Genomic DNA, 22,820 nt, shown 5'->3' with positions numbered 1-22,820 from the left:
CACTACGCCTCCGCAACTTAGACGGGCAAGTGCTGTATTCTCAAAGCACTTGCTCCGTAAGTCGCGGCGGCATAGCGTAAATAGGCCGGCGTAAGCCCGCCTAATTCAAATGTGGAACAGGGGGCGTGTTTTATGTAAATAACTTGTGACCCGACGTGATTGACGTTTTTACGAACGGCGTCCGTGGAATATCCCAGTGTGCATTGCTCAAAAGTACACCGCAAGGACGTATTGGTTTCGACGTGAACATAAATGACGTCCAGCCCCATTCACGGACGACTTACGCAAACAACGTAAAATATTCAAAATTTGACGCGGGAACGACGTCCATACTTAACATTGGTACGCCGCATGTACGCCTCATATAGCAGGGGTAACTTTACGCCGGGAAAAGCCTAACGTAAACAGCGTATCTGTACTGCGTCGGCCGGGCGTACGTTCGTGAATTTGTGTATCTAGCTGATTTACATATTTCTAGGCGTAAATCAGCGTACACACTCCTAGCGGCCAGCGTAAATATGCAGTTAAGATCCAACGGCGTAACAGACTTATGCCGGTTGGATCTAATAGAAATCTATGCGTAACTGACTCTAAGAATCAGGCGCATAGATACGACCGCCCAGACTCAGAGATACGACATCGTATCTGGAGATACGCTGTCGTATCTTCTTTCAGAATCTGGGCCTTAGGCCTCGTACACACAACCGAACACGTCCGCTGAAACTGGTCCGTCGGACCAGTTTCAGCAGACATGTTCGGTCATGTGTAGGGCCGACCGGACAATTTTCCGGCCGACCGGACAGGTTTCCAGCGGACAACTGTTTCTTAGCATGCTAAGAAACATGTCCGCTGGAAGCCTGTCCGCCGGACATGTCCAATGGTCAGTACGACTCATTGGACATGTCCTCTGGCCCGAGAACCCGCGCATTGCGTCGAAGTGATTCGACGCATGCGTGGAAGCATTGAACTTCCGGGTTCGCACACGTCGTCGCCGCGTCGTCACCGCGTATTCTGTCTGCGCGGAATTTGGTCTGATGGTGTGTACAGCCATCAGACCAAATGATCCCAGCGGACATGTCCGATGAAAACGGTTCGCGGACCGTTTTCATCGGACATGTTGGGTCGTCTGTACGAGGCCTTAGTGTAAATCTCTCTAAAACCAAGCTATTAAAATACTACCAGCCCGTGCCCCCCTCCATGACTTTTCCATCAAAATCAACAATGCAACCATCAGCCCCTCCCCTCACGCCAGGTTACTAGGTGTAATCCTAGACTCTGACTTGTCCTTTCAGCCTATCATGATCACTTCATGCCCCTGTTCCTCATTCCAGCATCTGGGTTTTGGCTGTTGCTTTTCCCCTGTCTGTGTTCACCTGAAAAATTATTGATCTGATCAGTCACCTGATAAAAGCAAACCGAACACTCTATGCCTTGCTACCTGCATTGTTTCTGTTCAAGCCTCCCATTTGTCTGTCTTGCTTTGCTGTTGGATTTCCCTGTGTATTACCCGCATCGAATATTGGACTATTCCCGGAACTCAGCCTGCCTTTCAACCAGACTGTCATTGAATCGGATATTGGACTATTCCCTGAACTCAGCCTGCCTTATTACCTGGACCATCTTAGAACCACTAACAGCTATCAGTCTGCTAAACTGCAAGTAGTCTGTTCGCTTTGCTCAGTTCACCTCTGCCTTGGCGTGGTGGCCAGACACTATAGCATTGTGTATTAGTTCTGGGGGGAACCAAGTACCGATAGGCATGCTCGTCTTAAGGGAAAGAGGGCTGCTATAGTTGAAGCACACAGTAGCTACCTATAGTGTCTGACCACCTGCATTGGGGTATTCGTGACACAGCCTCAAATCCAATCGTTGTCAAAAGTTTGTAGAATAAATCCTTAAATTCGCCCCTTTTTAACAAATGAAACCTCCAAGCTCCTCATTCACTCCCTTGTAATCTCTCACCTTGACTATTGCAACTCCCTTCTTATTGGCCTGCCTCTCTATAGGCTATCCCCTCTTCAGTCTATCATGAATGCTGCTGCCAGACTTATCCAGCTTACCAACCGCTCAGTGTCTGTCAACCCTCTCCTCCAATCTCTACACTGGCTCCCAATCGCCCAGTGAATTAAATTCAAAATACTAACCACAACATACAAAGCCATTCACAACTCTGCCCGAGCTACCTCACCAATCTTGTCTCCAAATATCACCCAAACCGTCCTCTCTGCTCTTCTCAAGACCTCCTACTCTCAAGCTCCCTCGTCTCCTATTCCCATGCTTGTCTCCAGGATTTCTCCAGAGCCTCTCCCATCCTCTAGAACTCGCTACCTCAACCTGTCTCCTACTCTTGCTCCCTTCAGGCGATCCCTGAAAGCTCATCTCTTCAGGGTAGCCTATCACGTCTCCAACTAATCTTTTACCACTTACATCAGCTCATTCCACACAGTTACAACCTTGTACCACCTCCCCCACCCTATTAGATTGTAAGTTCTTCTGAGCAGGGCCCTCTTAATCCTCTTGTATTTTATTGTATTATAACTGTATTGTCTCCCTTTTATATTGTAGATATAACAGCTGCGTAAACTGTTGGCGCCATATAAATCCTATATAATAATAATGTGTAAGGTGAAATTAGGAAGGATTTCTTGGTTTTTAAGAGTGCAATTGGCTTTAAACAACTCATGAGGTTTATGTAAGCTCCTTTCAACATTCCGGGACCTTTCAATATTGTATGTTTTTTTATTTCACACAAATTAAACACGGTCAATGAAAAATCTAAAGCAACTGTAGACAAATACAGAGGGGGGGGGGGGGAGATAAATCACACTAAATTAAATAACCTAAACTACAAAAAAAATCAGGATTAAATCAGTTGCACCAAAACTACTACATTAATTTCTAATCCTAAAGCCAATGTCAGACGTAGGCATCAAACTGAGGGCTAACATGACAGTGAAACTAGAGATACATAAACAAATCTGTCTCATGACACATCTTGGTTTAAGTGGGTTCCTCAAGCTTTGGGCATAAGCACAGTAGTAGTATGATGACATACTGTAAATGTAGAGTAACCAGTCATAATTTAATGATTAGGTATTGACTGACTGATATCGGGCAAAATTATCAACCTCTTCCTCAGCACAGGCTTTTTAGATCACAAAAAGTCTAGTCACCAAAATTAAGGGCCCTTTTAAAGGAGCAAAAGCTAACAATAGAAACAAAAAAAGAGATGGGAAGTAATACCTGCCTTTAAATGACATTTCATTCAAAATCAATACTCTAATAAAAACAAATGGATAATACCAAGCAATCAACAATAATTTTACTTTCTAGGCAGCACAGCAACAATACCTGTAATTTCTTTCCCACTTGCTTATGTCATTGACTTACAGCAGTTTAAGTAATCTTGTGGAACAGGAGTTTTAAGTTGGTGAGAGATTAACAAACATAAACATTTTATGTCTGTATGTTTTCATTATCAATAACAGGGATATTAAAACGATACATATATACAGTACTGTGCAAAAATCTTAGGCTGGTGTGAAACAGTTCTGTAAATTAGGAATGAGTCCCTTGGTATTTATGTCCTATGCAGAGCTTTTTGTCCTCAAAAAATAGGTGCAGGAACTCAACCCTCGACCCTATTCAAATTTCACAAACAGTAGAATGGTCTTAAAGGGGCATTAAATACCAGGATTGCATTACATACAGAGTGTAGAGTTCAGGGGGTTTCACACAAAGTGCAGAGTTGTCACGTGTAAACACAGAAACCAGACTTCTGTGTTTACAAGTGATTGTGGTGAGCAGGCGCCAAAGGGTCTGAGCCAGAGGTGGTGGAACTGAGTTCCCCCAAGTTCCCCCTAAAAAAAAAGCCCTGGTCCTATGCATGAAAACATAGGAACTGGGGTGCCGAAAAATGTCAGCAGGTGCTCTGGACTGAGAAATCTAAATCTTTATAATTTGTCTGTAGCAAAATGCAGTTTGTTTGCGAAGGGCTGGAGAGTGATACAATGAGTGTCTGCAGGCAACAGTGAAGAGTGGTGGAGGTTCCTTGCAAGTTTCGGGCTGCATTTCTACAAGTAAAGGAGATTTGGTCAGGATCAATGCTGTCCTCAATGCTGAGAAATACAGGCAGATCCATCATGTCATACCATCAGGGAGGCATTTGATTGGCCCCAAACTCTGCAGCAGGAGAACGACCCCAAATAGCCAATGTCATTAAAAACTATCTTCGGTGTAAGGAAGAACAAGGAACCTTAGAAGTGATAGTTTGGCCCCCACAGAGCCCTGATCTTAACACCATCGAGTCTGTCTAGCGTTACATAAAAAGACAGAAGGATTTAAGGCAGCCTACATCCACAGAAGTTCTGTGGTTAGTTCTCCAAGATGTTTGGAACAATCCACTTGCCGAGTTCCTTCAAAAACTATGTGCGAATGTACTGTACCTAGAAGGATTGAAGAATTGATGCTGTTTTGAAGGCAAAGGGTAGTCACACCAAATGTTAGTTTGGATTTCTCTTCTGTTCATTTACTTTCCAATTTGTTAATTGATAAAAATAAACTATTGGCACTTCTATTTCTGAAAGCATTCTTAGTTTACAGCATTTTTCACACCCGTCCTAAACTTTTTCACAGATATATACATGTCAAAAGAAATAAAAAAGGTCATAAATACATACCTAGAATTTCTTTTTGCAATTCGTCAATGTCACCTGCGTTAAGAAGATGGTAAGGAAGCTCATTCATTTTTCTCAGATTGGGCATATCTTTCGAGAACCACAGTGGCTGTGGTGCTACCTGCGATCAAAATGAGAAACAAATGCCCTTAACTACATTTTTATTGTTATTGTTAAATTATGTTTGAAAGCGTACAACACTGGCGTAAATGTATGAGTTGTAGGACTTTGCTCACAAGGACTATTGAGCATGAAACCAAATATCTACTTTATGTGAAAAAGCTGCTGACATCATTCATGGTGTGTGGCAAAATAATATAATGGCAGGTGCACTGAGATACGTAAAATGAATCAACTTTGTTGAGCTGCTTACTGCTAACTAGTATGTTAGCTAGCATGTTAGCTAGCATGTTAGCTAGCATGTTACACAAAAAGAGGCACCTAAGTCACAGTGGTAGTGTACCTATATGGCAGGGATATGCAATTAGCGGACCTCCAGCTGTTGCAAAACTACAAGTCCCGTCATGCCTCTGACTCTGGGTGTCATGCTTGTGGCTGTCAGAGTCTTGCTATGCCTCATGGGAATCATAGTTCTGCAACAGCTGGAGGTCCGCTAATTGCATATCCCCGCTATATGGGATTACTGAACTGAATGTGAGTACACATGTGCAATTTGTTTAGTTCTGAATTAGTTTTTTAACGAATTTTGACAAATTAGATAATTTCCGAAATTTACGAATTTTGAATTTCCGAATTTTCAGTTTTCCGAAATTTCGAATTTCTGATTCGAAAATTGAAAATTCGGAAATTTGAAAATTCAAAGTTATTAAATTCTTAGGGTTAAGGTGATAGTTAGGGTTAGAGGGTTAAGGGTTAAGGGTTAGGGCTTAGGGTAAGCAGATAGGGTTAGGGGTTAAGGGTTAGGTTTAGGCTTATAGGGTTATGGTTATAGGGATAGGGTCATGGTTAGGGTTATGGCTAGGGTTTAGGGTTAGGGGTTAGTGGTTAGGGGTATGGCTAGGGCTAGGGTTAGGGTTGGGGTTTGGAGTTAGGGTTAGGGGTTGGGGTTAGGGCTTAGGGCTAGCAGTTAGGGTTAGGGCTAGGGTTTGGGTTAGGGGTTAGGGCTAGGGTTAGGGTTAGCAGTTAGGGGTTAGGGTTAGACGGTTAGGTGTTAGGAGTTAGGGTTAGGGGGTTAGGGTTGGGGGTTAGGGGTTAGGGCTAGGGTTATTGCTAAGGTTTAGGGTTAGGGTTAGGGTAAGGGGATAGGGTTAGGGCTTAGGGTTATGAGTTAGGGTTAGGGGTATAGGGTTAGGGCTTAGGGTTAGCAGTTAGGGTTAGGTTTAGGGTTTAGGGCTAGTGTGTTAGGTTTAGGGTTAGGGTTGGGAGTTAGTGGTTAGGGCTAGGGTTAGGGTTAGGAGTTATGGGTTAGGGTTAGGGGTTGGGGTTAGGGTTAACAGTTAGGGTTAGGGCTAGGATTAGGGTTAGGGTTAGGACTTAGGGATAAGGGTTAGAAGTTAGGGGTTAGGAGTTAGGGTTAGGGGGTTAGAGTTATTACTAGGGTTTAAGGTTAGGGTTGGGGGTTAGGGGTAGGGGTAGGAGTTAGGGGTTGGGCTTAGGGGAAGCAGTTAGGGTTAGGAGTAAGGGTTAGCAGTTAGGGTTAGGTTTAGGGTTAGGGTGTTAGGGTTAGGGGGTTAGGGTTAGGTTTAGATTGTTAGGAGTTGGGGTTAGGGCTATGGCTAGGGTTTAGGGTTAGGGGCTAGGGCTAGGGTTAGGGTTGGGGGTTAGGGTTAGAGCTTAGGGTTAGAAGTTATGGGTTAGGGGTAAGGGTAAGGGTCAGGGCCAGGGTTTAGGGTCAGGGTAGGGTTAGGGTTTCCCCTTGAAGAATAAGGCTAGGACTTAGGAATTGGAATAGGGAAAATTCGGAAATTCTAAATTTCGGAAATTCTAAAATTTATATTTTGGAAATTTGGAGATTAGGTATTTAAATTTATTTTCAAATTTGGCTGTTAGTGAATACGAATTCATCCGAAGTTACAAATTATCCAAAATAACGAATGGAACATCACGATCAATATAAATAAATAATAATAATAAAATGTATTATTATTATTAATTTGTTCCATTCCATTGGTTTAGATGTTCCATTTGTTATTTCGGATATTTTGTAACTTCAGACAAATTTGAATTTGTTACATTCACTAACAGCCAAATTTGAAAGGAAATTCCAATACGTGTAATTTAATAGTTTTTATTAGTTAGTTATTATTTCGAATTTTACTGATTTTCTTAAAAAAATGTATTAGATTTTCAAAAATTTCGAAAATGGGAAATTTGGAAAACTGGAATTTCGAATTTTCAAATTTCCGAATTCCAAATTTCCGAATTCCAAATTTCCGAAAAAAGGCAAAAAAACGAATAGAACGAAAACGGAAAAAACACATTTTTCAGTAGTGCACATGTCTAGCATTAAGGTTTAATATAGTAATGATCTTTGCTGTACCATTTTCATTGTATATGTTCCAAAAAAGTCCCCAATCTTTTAAATATAATTCTTTATTCAAGGATTTTTCCAGTTATAACAAAACATATACTTTAAGTAACCCTCCAATTCTTGCTGGTCATATTATTTAAATATCGGGTTGCCACCTACTCATCCCTTTTTCTTTATACCCCCCTATCTCTCTCCCCCTCCCCAATCCTCCCCTGCCCCACCCACAAAAACCCCAGATAATTCCCCCCTCCCTCTCTCCTTCCTCCTCCCTCCTCCACCTCCTCCTCTCCGCATCACCCCCTTCTTTCAAGGAACCGGGCCTTCAGTTTACTAATATAAGACAGACTGACTTATTCCTCATTTAAATTCCCCAGTAATCTCTTCCCTTCTTCTAAATATACAAATACATTCCATGCCCTCCAAGTTTCATTATATTGTTCTTTTCTGTCTTGGGCCGAAAGTACCAGGTCTTCTATGTCCCCCACATTTCTAACCCTATGGAGCCACTCTGCAATCGTGGGTGGCCTAGGATTTTTACCAATTCCGAGCAATACCTGCCTTGGCTTCTTCATTAGTCAGATGACAGATGATTGAGTTTTTATATGTCTTTGTTGGGATCTGTGAAAGATGTAACAGGAAAAAAGCGGGATCGTCCATGTAACGGTCACCACCGTTTACGACCTTCCATCCACGACAACAGCTCATCTGACACACAGACAGACCAGCAGGCATCCCATTTTCCCAGAATCAAGACGAGACACGCAGCTCTGTACTTGTTCCAAATGTAAAGATACTTTAATGATTTCTCTCAGTCTTTTTATATAGTACAACAGGTCACAGAATTTACAGGAACAATCAAACTGCCCCCCCCCAATCACACACTAAGGCTAATTACTAAACATTCCTCAATTACTAACAACAAAAGCCTTCACCCACTCCGTCTCCGCATACCTCTTGACACCTCTGAGCATCAATAGATTGTAGACAGGGTTATCACACATAAGCAGTCTTTAGTATGCATAATTAGAGTTCTGGGAGCAGACCTGGGATTAACACCTGTCCGTTACAACACCTTTACACAAGGACAATGGAATGTCCTCCAAGCCCTGATGCAATTAGCATGTCACTAGACTAATCATAGAAATGAGTCATAGAATATTGACTGGTTGGGGTCACAATTAACCAACATCTTGTAGTCTCTCAAGATCCTGCAATATGAACTGTCCCTGATGTCAAATCTCATGTAATCCATGAATTACGATTCACTTGCCACTCCATGCCCAAAGGGCACAGAGTGGACTCAGACCCAAGAGTTATCAGTGACGCTGACACAGGAGTATCCTCCATCCTCACAAAGTCTTTGGGTGTCACGGGTCATTCCGTTACATCTCTCCCCTTTCGGTGGGAGACTGACACAGGAGGAGACCCCGAACGGGTTGACTCCGAAGTCAGTCAGTAGATCTAGTCCTCCAATGCTGGTATCCATACCGTACCCCAAATAAATTGCTCCAAACAGAGTATTACTCACCCAGCCAACCTCTGTCTCTTTCAGAGAATCTGCCTGCCGCTGGGGAGAGGCCTGGACTGGCCCTTCTCCCTGGAGTCCTTTCAGCCGCTGGAGAGAAGACAGGGTGACTGGGCTCAGTTCCTCATGCTGCTGGGGATCTGGGCCAACTGGCCACCATCCCTGGGGTATACCAGTGGAGACTGAAGTCCCATCCACTGGTGCAGGAACTCCCTCTCCTGCTAGGTGAGAGCAGAGACTTGTGGCACTCTGCTCCGTTGCCAGCCCTTCTGCTGGGTCGCTTTGAGGGGAGACCACAGTCCCATCACCCGATGTCAGCTCAAGCTGCAGTTGTGTGCAGCAGCCAGTATCATCCTGCCCTGCTGCCAGGGATTCAGCTGGGGGTAAATGCTTTACCACCACAGCTTGTTGCTGGGGAGAGGGGCCAATTGCCCCGGCTCCCTGGAACTCCACTTCCATGGTGACTGGTCTCGGTACCTCTCCCCTCTCTTCAGTTGGTGCTGCTGTGACTTCTGCTGCTGCAGCACCTCTTTGCTCTAGCCAAGTGGCATCCACAGCCGCTATAACCCGGTCTATGATCTCCGGTGGAGGATTAGGTCCATACTGTGCCAGTCCACGTCTAACAGCCCGGTCCCAAAACTCTTCATCGGGTGTCCTGTCTGTTACGCTGGGCCTCTCAGCTCTATCCATTTCGACAAGTTGTGCGATAATGTCCCTTCTCTTACGGTTGCAGGCCGATCTGCCCCGGCTCTCCAGTAAGTCCTTGAGGGAAGAGAGCTTCAGCCGCTCATACAGCGTCTCCATCGTCCTGTGTCCTTGTAGCCGTCCTTTAAGGGATGGAATTATCCCACTGCTGCCACCACTGTAACGGTCACCACCGTTTACGACCTTCCATCCACGACAACAGCTCATCTGACACACAGACAGACCAGCAGGCATCCCATTTTCCCAGAATCAAGACGAGACATGCAGCTCTGTACTTGTTACTTGTTCCAAATGTAAAGATACTTTAATGATTTCTCTCAGTCTTTTTATATAGTACAACAGGTCACAGAATTTACAGGAACAATCAAACTGTCCCCCCTCCCAATCACACACTAAGGCTAATTACTAAACATTCCTCAATTACTAACAACAAAAGCCTTCACCCACTCCGTCTCCGCATACCTCTTGACACCTCTGAGCATCAATAGATTGTAGACAGGGTTATCACACATAAGCAGTCTTTAGTATGCATAATTAGAGTTCTGGGAGCAGACCTGGGATTAACACCTGTCCGTTACAACACCTTTACACAAGGACAATGGAATGTCCTCCAAGCCCTGATGCAATTAGCATGTCACTAGACTAATCATAGAAATGAGTCATAGAATATTGACTGGTTGGGGTCACAATTAACCAACATCTTGTAGTCTCTCAAGATCCTGCAATATGAACTGTCCGTGATGTCAAATCTCATGTAATCCATGAATTACGATTCACTTGCCACTCCATGCCCAAAGGGCACAGAGTGGACTCAGACCCAAGAGTTATCAGTGACGCTGACACAGGAGTATCCTCCATCCTCACAAAGTCTTTGGGTGTCACGGGTCATTCCGTTACAGTCCAGTACTAGATAGGGTGTACATTTTTGGGAGATCCTTTGTCTTTTAAATATTCACTCAGCACTTCCATTGAAAACCTTTTACTATAAAGCACTTGAAAAATATAAAATGTATTATGAAATGTAAGTTTAGAGACCTTTAATTATATAAATGTCTTTTTTCATTTGGATAAGTTCTATAATTATTCTCCCTGACCATCATGATGTTATTTGTTTGGAAATGTTATGTTTTCTAACAAATTTTAAGACTTTCCAGAGTCTATTCTGAGAATATATAACACTTTAATTTAAGTTGCATCTTTTTCAATAATTATGTGATTTCTGATTGCATATGGTTGCACCATATCTAATTTAGGAGTTTTAGAGAAAATGCATACTTATGAAATCAAGACTTTCTAGTATATGTAAAAAAAATAATTAAATATGTTGTTTTTTTTTACCTTGATATAGTATTCATTTGTGGAGATTTGTGACTTAAAAATATTGGGCCAGATTCATGAAAAATTGCGGCAGCGTAACGTATCCCCTTTACGTTACTCTGCCGCAAGTTTTCGTCGTAAGTGCTTGATTCACAAAGCACTTACGTGTTAACTTGCGGCGGCGTAACGTAAATCTGTCCGGCGCAAGCCTGCCTAATTCAAATGGGGCGTGTGTCATTTAAATTAGGCGCGATCCCGTGCTAAACGTTCTGCGCATGTTCCGTGTGAAAATTTCCCGCCGTGCTTTGCGCGAAATGACGTCGCCCCAACTTAATGTTTTGAACGGCGACGTGCGTTACGTCGTTTCGTATTCCAGGACAAATTACGCAAAAAAGAAAAAATTGAAATTCGATGCGGGAACGACGCCCATACTTTAACATGGCTGGTCTAAATGTAAGCCATGAAAAAGCAGGCTTATGTTTGCGACGGGAAAATCTGACTAGCGACGACGTAACGAACGCGCGTACCTTCGTGGATCGCCGTAAACAGTTAATTTGCATACCCGATGCTGGAAAACGACGCAAACTCCACCCAGCGGCCGCCGGAAAATTACACCTACGATCCGAAGGCGTACAAAGCCGTACGCCTGTCGGATCTTTGCCAAAAGCCGTCGTATCTTGGTTTGAGGATCCCAAATCAAGATACGACGCGGCAAATTTGAAAAAACGCCGGCGTATCAGTAGATACGCCGGCGTATTACTGCTGTGAATCTGGCCCACAATTTTCTAATCTAATCTGAATGTTTAAAGATTTTTGTACATATTTGTTGAACTAGATGGATTTTTTTTCAACTGGACTAACTATGTAAATATATTTTCTTTCATTATTTATAATTGCTAGATCTAAAAATAAAATGTTTAAAAATAATTTTTCTTTTTAATTCAGTCAAGTAAACATGGAATATTTCCTGTTAATTCTGTATTGTTGTATCTAGCCATCAGTACCCCACTTTTCATGTGTTTCACATTACTTACTTTCTAATTAGCTTACTACTTTGGCTTTTTAGCTCAAGATAAAGTTAACACACGCAAGTGAATTAATCAGAGTAGTGAATCATCACCCTCACTCTGGCTGTGTTGGCTTTATGTATGTCATTCACTTTAAAAAAATAAATAAAAATCCAACCCACCCTCTGTAGCCAGTTTCAAGCCGTAACCTTCTAGCCAGGTACCTAATTACCTCTTCCTGAAGATGTTGGCCTCCTCCAATGTTTACAACCTTAATGCAAACTTTTTGTTCTTGTTGTTGCACTGCTCACTTCTGCGCAGTAACTAACCATACATTTGAATGGGTTCATACTCCTCCAGTAGAGATAGTAGACATACATCCCCATTCAAGCCTTCAGGGAGTTATTGTGCAGGCATGAGCAACACTAGAGAGTATTTTGGGCCAGAAGATGTAACCATGGGATAAGTAAGCACCTGTGTGGTGGTGGTGGTGGTATGAGTGGGAGTCTAGGTTGGATTAGGTTACAGACTAGGTAGATTAGGCTGTTTTTCAAATTTTATTTATAGACTGATGGATGTTACCAATGATGTTATTTAAAACAATCATTTTTCAAGAGCTAAATATTTGTTAGCTACATTTCAAAACCCACATAACTGGTTCTCAGTATTACATTTGTAAAATGACAATGAGCTACATTTTGGAACAGCTAAAGTTTAAGTACCTTTCGGTCAGCAGATAGGGATTGCTTGAGGAGTGGAAGATTTATCCACCGAAGAGCCCCCATACTCCATGTTCCCAAAAAATATTCTGCCAGGGTATGATGTCTTTTCTTCTTTTCTGAATCACTCAAGTAGTGTTCCTGTGCTACTTCAATGAACTGCCTGTAGCCACAAAAACGTTCAGTGAACAAATAAATTAGATGTACTGTTCCAGGTACATAACTGGACATTTAAAACAGAAGAAAGGGAAGGTTTTAAAGGATAAGTTCACCTTTAGTAACATACAGTATCTCACAAAAGTGAGTACACCCCTCACATTTTTGTAAATATTTTATTATATCTTTTCATATGACAACACTGAAGAAATTACACTTTGTTACAATGTAAATTAGTGAGTGTACAGCTTGTATAACAGTGTACATTTGCTGACCCCTCAAAATAACACAACACACAATAATAATTCAAAAATCAAAAAATGACTGCACCACCCAATACGCTACATATGCTGCTGACTACAATTAGACAAATTGTGTAAGAGAATGTGGGATGAAGTGCACCGCTAAATGGTTGGTGCAAATATGCAAACAATAAATGACAGTACAATATTATATTAAGAGCCAGTGTTTGGCACCTGCAAACAAAAATGTCCATTAAACTGAGATGAGGAAAAACGTGAAAGGATCCAAACAAGTGTGAATGAACTTGCAGTTATATAGGCTCAGATTCACATAGAACTGCGGCAGCGTAACGTATCGTAGATACGTTACATTGCCGCAAGTTTTCATCGCAAGTGCCTGATTCACCAAGCACTTGCATAAAAACTTACGCTTGCGGCCTCCGTCGTAAGCCCGCGTAATTCAAAGGGGTGTGTGCCATTTAAATTAGGCGTGCTCCCGCGCCGGACCTACTGCGCATGCTCCGTTTTGAAATTCCCGCCTTGCTTTGCGCGAAGTGACGTCATTTTTTCGAACGGCGACGTGCGTAGCGTGCTTTCGTATTCCCGGACGTCTTACGCAAGAACAAAAATGTTTTAAATTTCGACGCGGGAACGGCGGCCATACTTTATACAGCACATACGTGTGCTGTGTAAAGTTAGGGCAGCTAAAACGACGACTAACTTTGCGACGGGAAACTAGACTGGCAGCGACGTAGCGAACGCGAAAAACCGTCGTGGATCGCCGTAACTACTAATTTGCATACCCGACGCTGGCTTACGACGCGAACTCCCCCCAGGTATTGCATCCTAAGATCCGACAATTCAATTACACCTGTCGGATCTTAGGGCTAACTATGCGTAACTGATTCTATGAATCGGTCGCATAGTTAGGAAGACCCTAAAACAGAGATACGACGGCGTATCAGGAGATACCCTGTCGTATCTCTTTTGTGAATCTGGGCCATAGTTCTTATAGGGTGAAAAATGAATGTTCAACCTCTCAGTGAAAATGTTCCCTCCCCGGTGTCATTTGATTTGTTAGTGTTACAAGGTCTCAGGTGTGAATGGGGAGCAGGTGTGCTATATTTGATGTTATCGCACTGACTCGCTCATACTAGTCACTGGAAGTTCAGCATGCCACCTCATGGCAGAGAACTCTCTGAGGATCTGAAAAAAATAATTGCTGCTCTATCTAAAGATTGCCTAGGCTATAAGAAGATTGCCAAGACCCTGAAACTGCGCTGCAGCATGGTGGCCAAGACCATACAGCGGTTTAAAAGGACAGGTTCCACTCAGAACAGGCCTCACCATGGTCGACCAAAGATGTTGAGTGAATGTGCTCAGCATTATATCCAGAGGTTGTCTTTGGGAAATAGACATTTGAGCGATGCCACTTTTTATGACAATAACTTGAATATTAACCTTTAAAATTAGCACTTTTGATTTCTCCCATAGACTTTTAAAGGGTGTTCCGCGGCTTTTCGGATTTACCGCAAACACCCCAAATTGTTCGCTGTTCGGCGAATGGGCGAACATGCAATTTTTGAGTCTAACTCATGTTCGACTTGAACATATAGCCCATCACTACTGTGGGGCACCCTCAAATGGAATATGGAGGAGTGCAAGGTCTCTGTCATCCACCAGCTCTGTGATGTCGTCATGGAGGAGTGGAAGAGGACTCCAGTGGCAACCTATGAAGCTCTGATGAACTCCATGCCCAAGAGGGTTAAGGCAGTGCTGGAAAATAATGGTGGCCACACAAAATATTGAAACTTTGGGCCCAATTTGGACATTTTCAGTTAGGGGTGTACTCACTTTGTTGCTAGCAGTTTATACATTAATGGCTGTGTTTTGAGTTATTTTGAGGGGACAGCAAATTTACACAAGCTGTACACTCACTTCTTTACATTGTAGCAAAGTGTAATTTCTTCAGTGTTGTCACATTAAAAGATATAATAAAATATTTACAAAAATGTAAAGGGTGTACTCACTTTTGTGAGATACTGTATATGCTACACCCATATTTCGGGTGTAACATGTCACTAAATCAGCAGCTCCCGCACAACCCTGACCTCCCATACTCCTTTGTGACAGCAGGCAGGGAATCCCCTCCCCACACCAGCTGTCACATTTTAAAAACAGAGCATCCACACAGCTGATTTATTCATTCACAAGTCCTGTGTGCCACCACATACTTATTTAATTCATGTGTAAATCTAATGTGTAAATTACGTCAAAACTTTAGATTGGGGTAGGATTAGAATCCCTGTCAGTTTTTACAGCTATCTGGGGTTTCATGTGAGAGATTTCCTCCTAATTATTGTCATTGTTGCAGTGGTTTCATCAGAGAGGAAGTGAAGGAGAAACTGCAGCTAAGCCACAGACAGCAATAAACCAGGGGTTATATCCTTTCCTTTCATTACTAAAATCTGCAGTTTAAATTTTTCCTTCACTTCAGATGAAACCATTATCATTGTGACCAGAAGTGAGCAGAAATCTCTCTAACAGTGCACCAGAAAGCAGGCATTCTAATTCTGTACCACTACATCCAATATTAAAAAAAAGGTTTAGGCTGGACATACTGTGCACTTTACCAAACCAACACAAAATTTGCCATAAAATGAAGTGTTTAAAGAAAACCTGTGCTTTGATCATGCAGGGCAAAAAATGGGTTTACTCTAATGCCGCATACACACCATCACTTTATGTGATGAAAAAAAAAAAACATTTTCTGTGGAGTAAAAAACGACGTTTTAAAAACTTCAATTTTCAAAGACGAAGTTGCCTACACTCCATCGTTTTTCTCACAATGTTCTAGCAAAGCGAGGTTACGTTCACCACGTTTTTCCATTGAAGCTCGCTTCATAACTAGCTTCTGGGCATGCGCGGGTGTAAAAACGTTGTTTTAAACATCGTTTTTTGCTATACACGGTCAATTTCTGTGAAGTAAAAAACGACACATAAAATTGAAGCATGCTTCAATTTTTTTTTGTCGTTTTTCACAAGACTTAAAACTATGTTTTCTCCCACACACGGTCATTTAAAGTGACGTTTTTAAAAATGACGTTTTTTTTCATCACATAAAGTGATGGTGTGTACGCGGCATTATAGTGGTCCCACCGGCAGCCTACACTGATATTTCCTTTGCTTGGAATGATGAGCGTTACGTCTGTGTAAGCTCTGTATCACTACTTGAGCTTACACAGGACCCAAGATTCCACCCCATCTCCTTGTGACAGCACTGCATTCTTGAGCAGCCAATCACTTTCAACTAGAAGAAGGCACACGAGTCACATGCTACTCTACACCTGGAAGTACATTGCTTCCAGTGGCCAAACAGAGCAATGGGGAGGATGAAAAGAAGATATGTCCAAGCTGCTGGTGGAGCCTGCATGGGCACAACACACGTTCTTGAATTTTCATACCTATGGTATAGGCCCAGTACTGTGCTTCCATCGGCCTGCCTCTCCACCAAATATCCTTCTAGGTCATGCCGTAAGTGAGTCCACGACAGTGCAGGAATTCGTATGACATCACTTCTTGGAGGAGCCCAATACTGATAAATATCGGCGAGAACCTCATTATCTATAGAAAGAATATCCTTTAGTTCAGCTTCTGATAGACCAGTCCTAAAGTTGAGATACAAATTGAAAATTATGCATGATACTTTCTATAAACTGTAAACGTTACTTTCAGTTGCTGTTCCTGTTATGATATACTAAAAGGTGCCTGAACTTGTTAATAAAGTACTAAATAACTACTCTGCCTCCCACAATACAGGATAGAACAGGATTGGCAACAGGGCTCCATACAGCAGCCTGCATGTTTTCTTCTATGCCCTAGTGAGCCTGCAATACATTTTGCTGCTTGGATTAATATGTTTGAGAATTACCGGTACATACTTTCTGCTGAACAGGAGTTACCTATTACAAGAAAGTGTGCATTGCTTATTTACTGCCTAGGAGCGGAAATCATGTGTAATTTGTATACTCCACCAGCAGCAGATGGTTTAAGATACAGCTCTTATTACATTAAAGATTTAATTTGTGACAAAATTAAATGTGGTTACAGAAAGATATAAATTGCACGAATGAAGAGTGCATAATGGTGACTGTCAGGGACTTACCTCACGGTCCCGGCATGCGCACGCATGCTGCCACTCAAGTGAGATGTGCGTGCGCATGCGCCAACGGTGCGGGCACGTGCAACATTAATTCGGGTTTGGCGACAAATCCCCTTTAAAAGCCCACTAGCTCCACCAACACATTGCTGTCTGATCTGCAGCTTCTGTGTTAGTACCCTGCATCTGAACCTGACTACCTGTTACCGTTACCGACCCGGCTTGCCTGACCTTCCGAATCTCTCCGACCTCTGACCCTTGGCATACTATTGACCCTGCTCTTCTGATTGCTCAACCGTTGCCAGACCCCTCTGCCTGTACCTGTGACTACGCTCCGGCCCTCCGTACCTGCTACCTGATTACCCGTTGTGACCCGGCATGTCTGATTATGCTATTGCCTGCTGTCTTCTAATCCAGTTTACTTCACCAGCTTCCTGCCGCAGTACCTGCAACACCTGTTAGGGTCGCTGACCCACTTCCTCCGCTCCAGTGGTCTCCAGTCCCACCGCTCCAGAAGGGATCAGCATCCAGTGCCGACTACTGCCACTACTGCGGCACTCCTACCTCGCTGTGCTCCTGAGCCCGCTGTTCCCATCCCAGTGGCTCGCGAGCCAGGGCTGTAAGAGAGGCCTTCTCCTGCAACTAGGCTCTGACTATCAGGTACGTCGTACATAACAGTGACACAACAGTACAGTATTTAGCAGCTTTGAGAGAACTGGTTGTGGTAACACATGAAACACAAGACACCCACTAATAGAAAAAACAAACTCAGTCAGCGTTAGAGAAAGATTGCTCTTGGAAATTATTTAACTTGGCAAAGGATATTAAAATTTAGTTACAAAGTGAACCTGCTGTGGCCTATGTAAAAACCCTCAGTCAAGGGACTATATAAGAAAACGGGACACTTTAAAAAATGTCTGTTGTACTTCTAGACAGGTTTGTGAAGTTACTGCCCTGGAGGTTACCGTCATAAGTGTAGATAAATATTATGATAAGCTTTGTTCCCTCACAGGAGGCGAGGGATAACACTACTAAAGTACTCAATCTAGTCAATGTGGCCTCCGTGTCCAAAACGCTGTGCATCTTTCTCAGCACAGACGCTGAGAAAGCGCTCGACCGCGTCACTTGGGAATTCATGTCCTCCGTGCTTAAACACATTTTCCTGGGAAGTAAAATGCTGCAATGGATCTCCAATATTTACACCACACCAATGGCTCAGGTTAAAGCTAATGGTGTCCTCTCGGATCCCTTTGCAATTTCAAATGGCACCAGACAGGGATGCCCACTCTCACCCCTTCTTTTTGCCCTAGTCTTGGAACCTTTTCTGTGTACTATACGCTTGAATCCAGACATAATGGGACTGACTGTAGGTCATTCCCAATACAAGATCTCAGCTCACGCGGATGACCTCTTGTTCTCTTTAACCAACCTGACGGTGTCCCTACCAAATCTTCTCAGAGGAATTGATAGATACGGCAAATTTGTCCAACCTAAAGATTAATTTCGATAAGTCCGCAACAATAGGGATTATTATAGCGCCAAATAGGCTGTATGTCCTGAAAGCCAAGTTCAAATTTAAATGGTTAGACTGCTCCCTCAAATATTTGGGAACCCTTATCCCGAGTGACCTGACACACACCTTTGAACTAAATTTTCCACCCCTGTTAACCAAGACAAGTGTGCTGCTCAAGGAATGGAACAAAGGACTTCATATTTTAAGCAGGCGCATTCTCTCTTCACCAAATGTATTTGGTCGTGCTCAAAGCCGCGTCTACGCAGGTGATACCTTACTTTGCCGAAACACCAAGAAGGACTAGCCCTTCCAGACTTAAGGAATTACTATCTAGCAGTGCACTTAGGAAGAATTATCGACTGGAACCGACATGACAAAACCAAATTATGGATGCAATTAGAAAGGGCCCAGACAATGGTTTCGTTGAAGGGGGCGGTATGGTGTTATGACTAACTCCTTTCTACTATGACATCTCACCCTATAATACGCACGACACTCCGCATAGGTTCAGAAATTGTGCATACAACCTCTCTATCCACCAAAATCTCCCCTCTACTCCTGGGAAACCCTGCATTCCCCCCTGGACTTGAGCAATCAGAAAATGGGGCACTTCTTTCGTCAGGTAGGGACCGTACCTCGCACTTCCTTGAGGGTAATTAATGGCCTTCCATCCAATCATTGACGTGTACCACAGGTCACTTCCAACTCCCGTTCTGGAAAGCATTACGCCTACACCATATCCTGCACTCAATTGCAGACCCGGCTCGCTTTAACCGTACCCTAACAACCTTCGAGGATTACTGTAGGAGCGAGGGAGACTTACCTCAAGTACTATCCAAATCATATACCTTACTCAACTCCCCAATAAAACAACCTGACATATTGTTCCTACAGAAATGGGAGACTGACCTACAGCGCTCTTTTACTGACTACCAAAAACAAACTATTATCAGATTCTCCATAAAATCGTCCATTTGTACGAAAGTACAGGAAACAAATGGCAAGATCTTGACAAGGTGGTATTATACGCCACCAGTATTTCCCAGCCACCACAGACAAATGCTGGAGATGTCAGATGGACAAGGGGACAATCCTCCATATCTTCTGGTCCTGCCCACTATTGAAACACTTTTGGACGACAGTCAGGGCAATAACCCAGAAGTTTACTGATCATACAATCCAGAATGACCCAGCTTTCCTCCTGTTCCACGCCACCACGATTTTGGCGCAGAGCTATAAAAAAAATCAATAATGCAACACTTATTGAATGCCGCAAAATCATGTATCCCCATCATGTGGAAAAAGAACACACCGCCATCTATTGGAATGTGGTTGCGAGTGGAAGAAATCAAACACTTGGAGGACCTAGTCCTCACGGCACAACACAAACAGGAAAAACACTCTATGGCTTGGCGGCTCTGGAATATATATTTTTTCTATCCGATGAAGGCATATCCCTACTCAGCTCCTGAACAGATATTTGATATGGGCCTAATTAACCCCGCCAGTGATGATGCATGCATCATTACCGGGTCAATATCCCCCCCCCCCTTTTTTTCTTTCTCCCTCTCTCCTCTTCTCAATATTTCTTTTGGCGCTTCGGTGCCTTCTTTTTCTTCTCTCTCTCTGATTTTTCTGTTTTAATGGTTGGGGATCAAACAGCCCGAATGTATCTTTGATTAAGTAGCCAATGTGTTTTGTCTCATTAAATGAATCCGGTTCAGTGTCTAACACTGTTGTACTAGTTACCACAAACGTTGTTGATGTTACTGTTCTGTGTTTTCCACTCTGGATGGATAACAGGCACTGATCGCTGTAACCACCTATGTACCTATTCTGTTGTTGCTGTCGTTGTACTGTTTAGTACTTTCCCTGACTTTTCTCTTATAAAATTTATATTTGAAAAAAATAATATTATGATAAACTTAAGCGCACTGTAACTGTTAGTACTGCTTCTGCCAACAAGGACTACTCCATAATGCTTCATACAGAATCTACTGTTTGTACAAATGTTTAATTTGCAAATGAACCACCTACTTCTCTTTCTGTAAAACAAATTAACTAACTTGGAGACTCTATTCCTTGTGCTTGGTTCTCTTAAAGTAACTGTAAATTTGTGTACAAGTTGAATTATACAATATAAAGAAATGCACCACTACACTAGGCAGAAATCTTTTTTCTGCACTAAATCTACAATTAGTGGACCGTCCTATCACAACAGCTCCAGTTGTCCTTGTGTTACCACCGTCCAAAGTTTCACCACTCAGCAACATGTCACTAGGCTGTGCAAGAAGATCCAGTATAAAACCAGTGTGTCAGAAATTGAGATGCTTTACCCTTCTCTGTAAGAGAAGCTTTTCCCCAAGAAATTACTACAACGTAGAACAAGCTTGTCTTACATGCCCAGAACAAGAACAACTAAGGCACAATCTGCAAAGCCAATGGCCAAACTTAGAAAAAAAATAAGCCCTATTCTATGATCCAACTACATGCATAGTCTTGCCCTTAATAAATGGTTGTATGTTATGTGGATTTTATAACTTACTAGTACCACAGATCTTGCCTTACACAACTTGCAAGTAAGCAGGTAAAGCCTAATAAATACGGCCTGTGTGTATTGCAGCCGGTTGTTCAGCTGACTTCTGTCAATGGAACGTGACCAAAAAGGGTCTGCCGATTAGTGCTCTCAGCCTTTTTAAGAACACAATAGCACAGTAGGGGAGATCGCTGTACTAACATCGCATGGTTAGCACAGTAGCTCCTCCGAAGCTGTCGTTTTTTTTCCATTCAGCCATGCTGGGTTGAACAAAAAAAAAAACTATTGGGGGGAATAGGCTTAAGGCTGCAGTATATATTCCAATCTGAAGATAGTACTGTGTCATTTTCTTCAGGCTGGCAGGAGACCATTGAGAACTTATGGTCATTGGGAACTTATCTATTGCTATGAGCTCCAGGCAGCCACCTTGGGGAGCAATCCTATTTTGATACCAAAGTCCTGCAAAACGTGAGCAACCATTTTGACGAAGGATTCTCTAAATAGTAGGATCCAGCATCATTTGTGTGCCCACAGTGTGGGAGTGGGATAGGGAGAGGTGCTTGAGGAGGCGAAGAATAGGTTTCCCTTACAGGGTGTCTCCTTTGTCAGCTTCCTGGAAGAGTCCCTCGCTGGCAGCTGGATAACTGCTTGGACTTTTAGGGAGCTTTGTGTGAGCTAGCTATAGCTGCCTCCTAGGGAAATGTAACTCTGGTATGTGAATAGCTGATATATTACTATTTGGAACAGTACACTCTTCTGCCTGGAGAAGTGTATGACCTGCAGAAAATATAGTGCTATTGCTATAACATTGTTATTGGAAAGTGTCTTGTGGATAAACAGTGCCCTTTGCTGCCTAAAAAAGTGTATGACCTGCAACATATGTCCTCCCATAATTATGTTTGTGATCAGTCAATTTCTGCAATATAGACAAAGTTTAAGCATCCACGTGTGTTTACTCAATTTTCACACATATAACCGTCACAAAGGGATTTAGGGAAAAAGCCAAGACTATGCAAACAATGCTGGTGGCCAGGCATCGATGCCCAAGTACTAACTATCATTCAATATTGTGTTACTTCTCAGGCCCCATACACACGAGAGGATTTATCCGCAGATACGGTCCAGCGGACCATATCCGCGGATAAATCCTCTCGAGGATTTCAGCAGATTTCTATGCGATGGCGTGTACACACCATCGCATTGAAATCCGCGCCGAAATCCTCTGGCGATGACGTGTCGCGCCGTCGCCGCGATTATGACGCAGCGACGGGCGCGACGCTGTCATATAAGGAATTCCACGCATGCGTCAAATCATTACGACGCGTGCGGGGAATCCCTTTGGACGGATGGATCCGGTGAGTCTGTACAGACGAGCGGATCCATCCTTTGGGATGGACTTCAGCAGATGGATTTGTTGAGCATGTCAGCAAATATTCATCTGCTGGAAATCCATCCCAGGGGAGATTTATCCGAGGATAAATATCCGCCGGAGTGTACACACCATAGAATCTATCCGCTGAAACCCATTTGATGGGATTTATCTGCGGATAGATTCTATGGTGTGTATGGGGCCTCAGACTTGTTTTTCATGACAAATCTGCTGTCTGCCCTATATTGAACCTTGTTTAGTACTTAAGTTGAACAAGAAATAAACCAAATTCTTGTATTGCACAATTTAAGCACATTTTTAGCATACACAGTTAGAATATGTCTGTAAGAATGGATCTATGGAATCTGCAAGGATAATGTGACCTTCCTAAACATGTAAATGTTC

The 22,820-nt window shown here is 42.9% G+C and overlaps 1 protein-coding gene across 1 annotated transcript in view; it reads right to left on the bottom strand.

Annotated features, from left to right (window-relative positions):
- The window catches only part of NWD1 (NACHT and WD repeat domain containing 1), a 106,833-nt gene that overhangs the window by 58,524 nt on the left and 25,489 nt on the right, over positions 1 to 22,820 (bottom strand). Inside the window, exons 8-10 of the mRNA XM_040321131.1 lie at positions 16,303 to 16,506; positions 12,444 to 12,603; positions 4,680 to 4,797 (exon numbers count right to left, since the gene is read on the bottom strand). Coding sequence (XP_040177065.1) covers positions 4,680 to 4,797; positions 12,444 to 12,603; positions 16,303 to 16,506 — 482 coding nt within the window. The remainder of the gene's footprint in view (positions 1 to 4,679; positions 4,798 to 12,443; positions 12,604 to 16,302; positions 16,507 to 22,820) is intronic.

Source organism: Rana temporaria, chromosome 1 (genome assembly GCF_905171775.1).
Source record: "Rana temporaria chromosome 1, aRanTem1.1, whole genome shotgun sequence".
Classification (NCBI taxonomy): domain Eukaryota; kingdom Metazoa; phylum Chordata; class Amphibia; order Anura; family Ranidae; genus Rana; species Rana temporaria.
The sequence above is the reverse complement of the archived record's forward strand: the minus strand, read 5'-3'. Positions and strand labels throughout refer to the sequence as shown.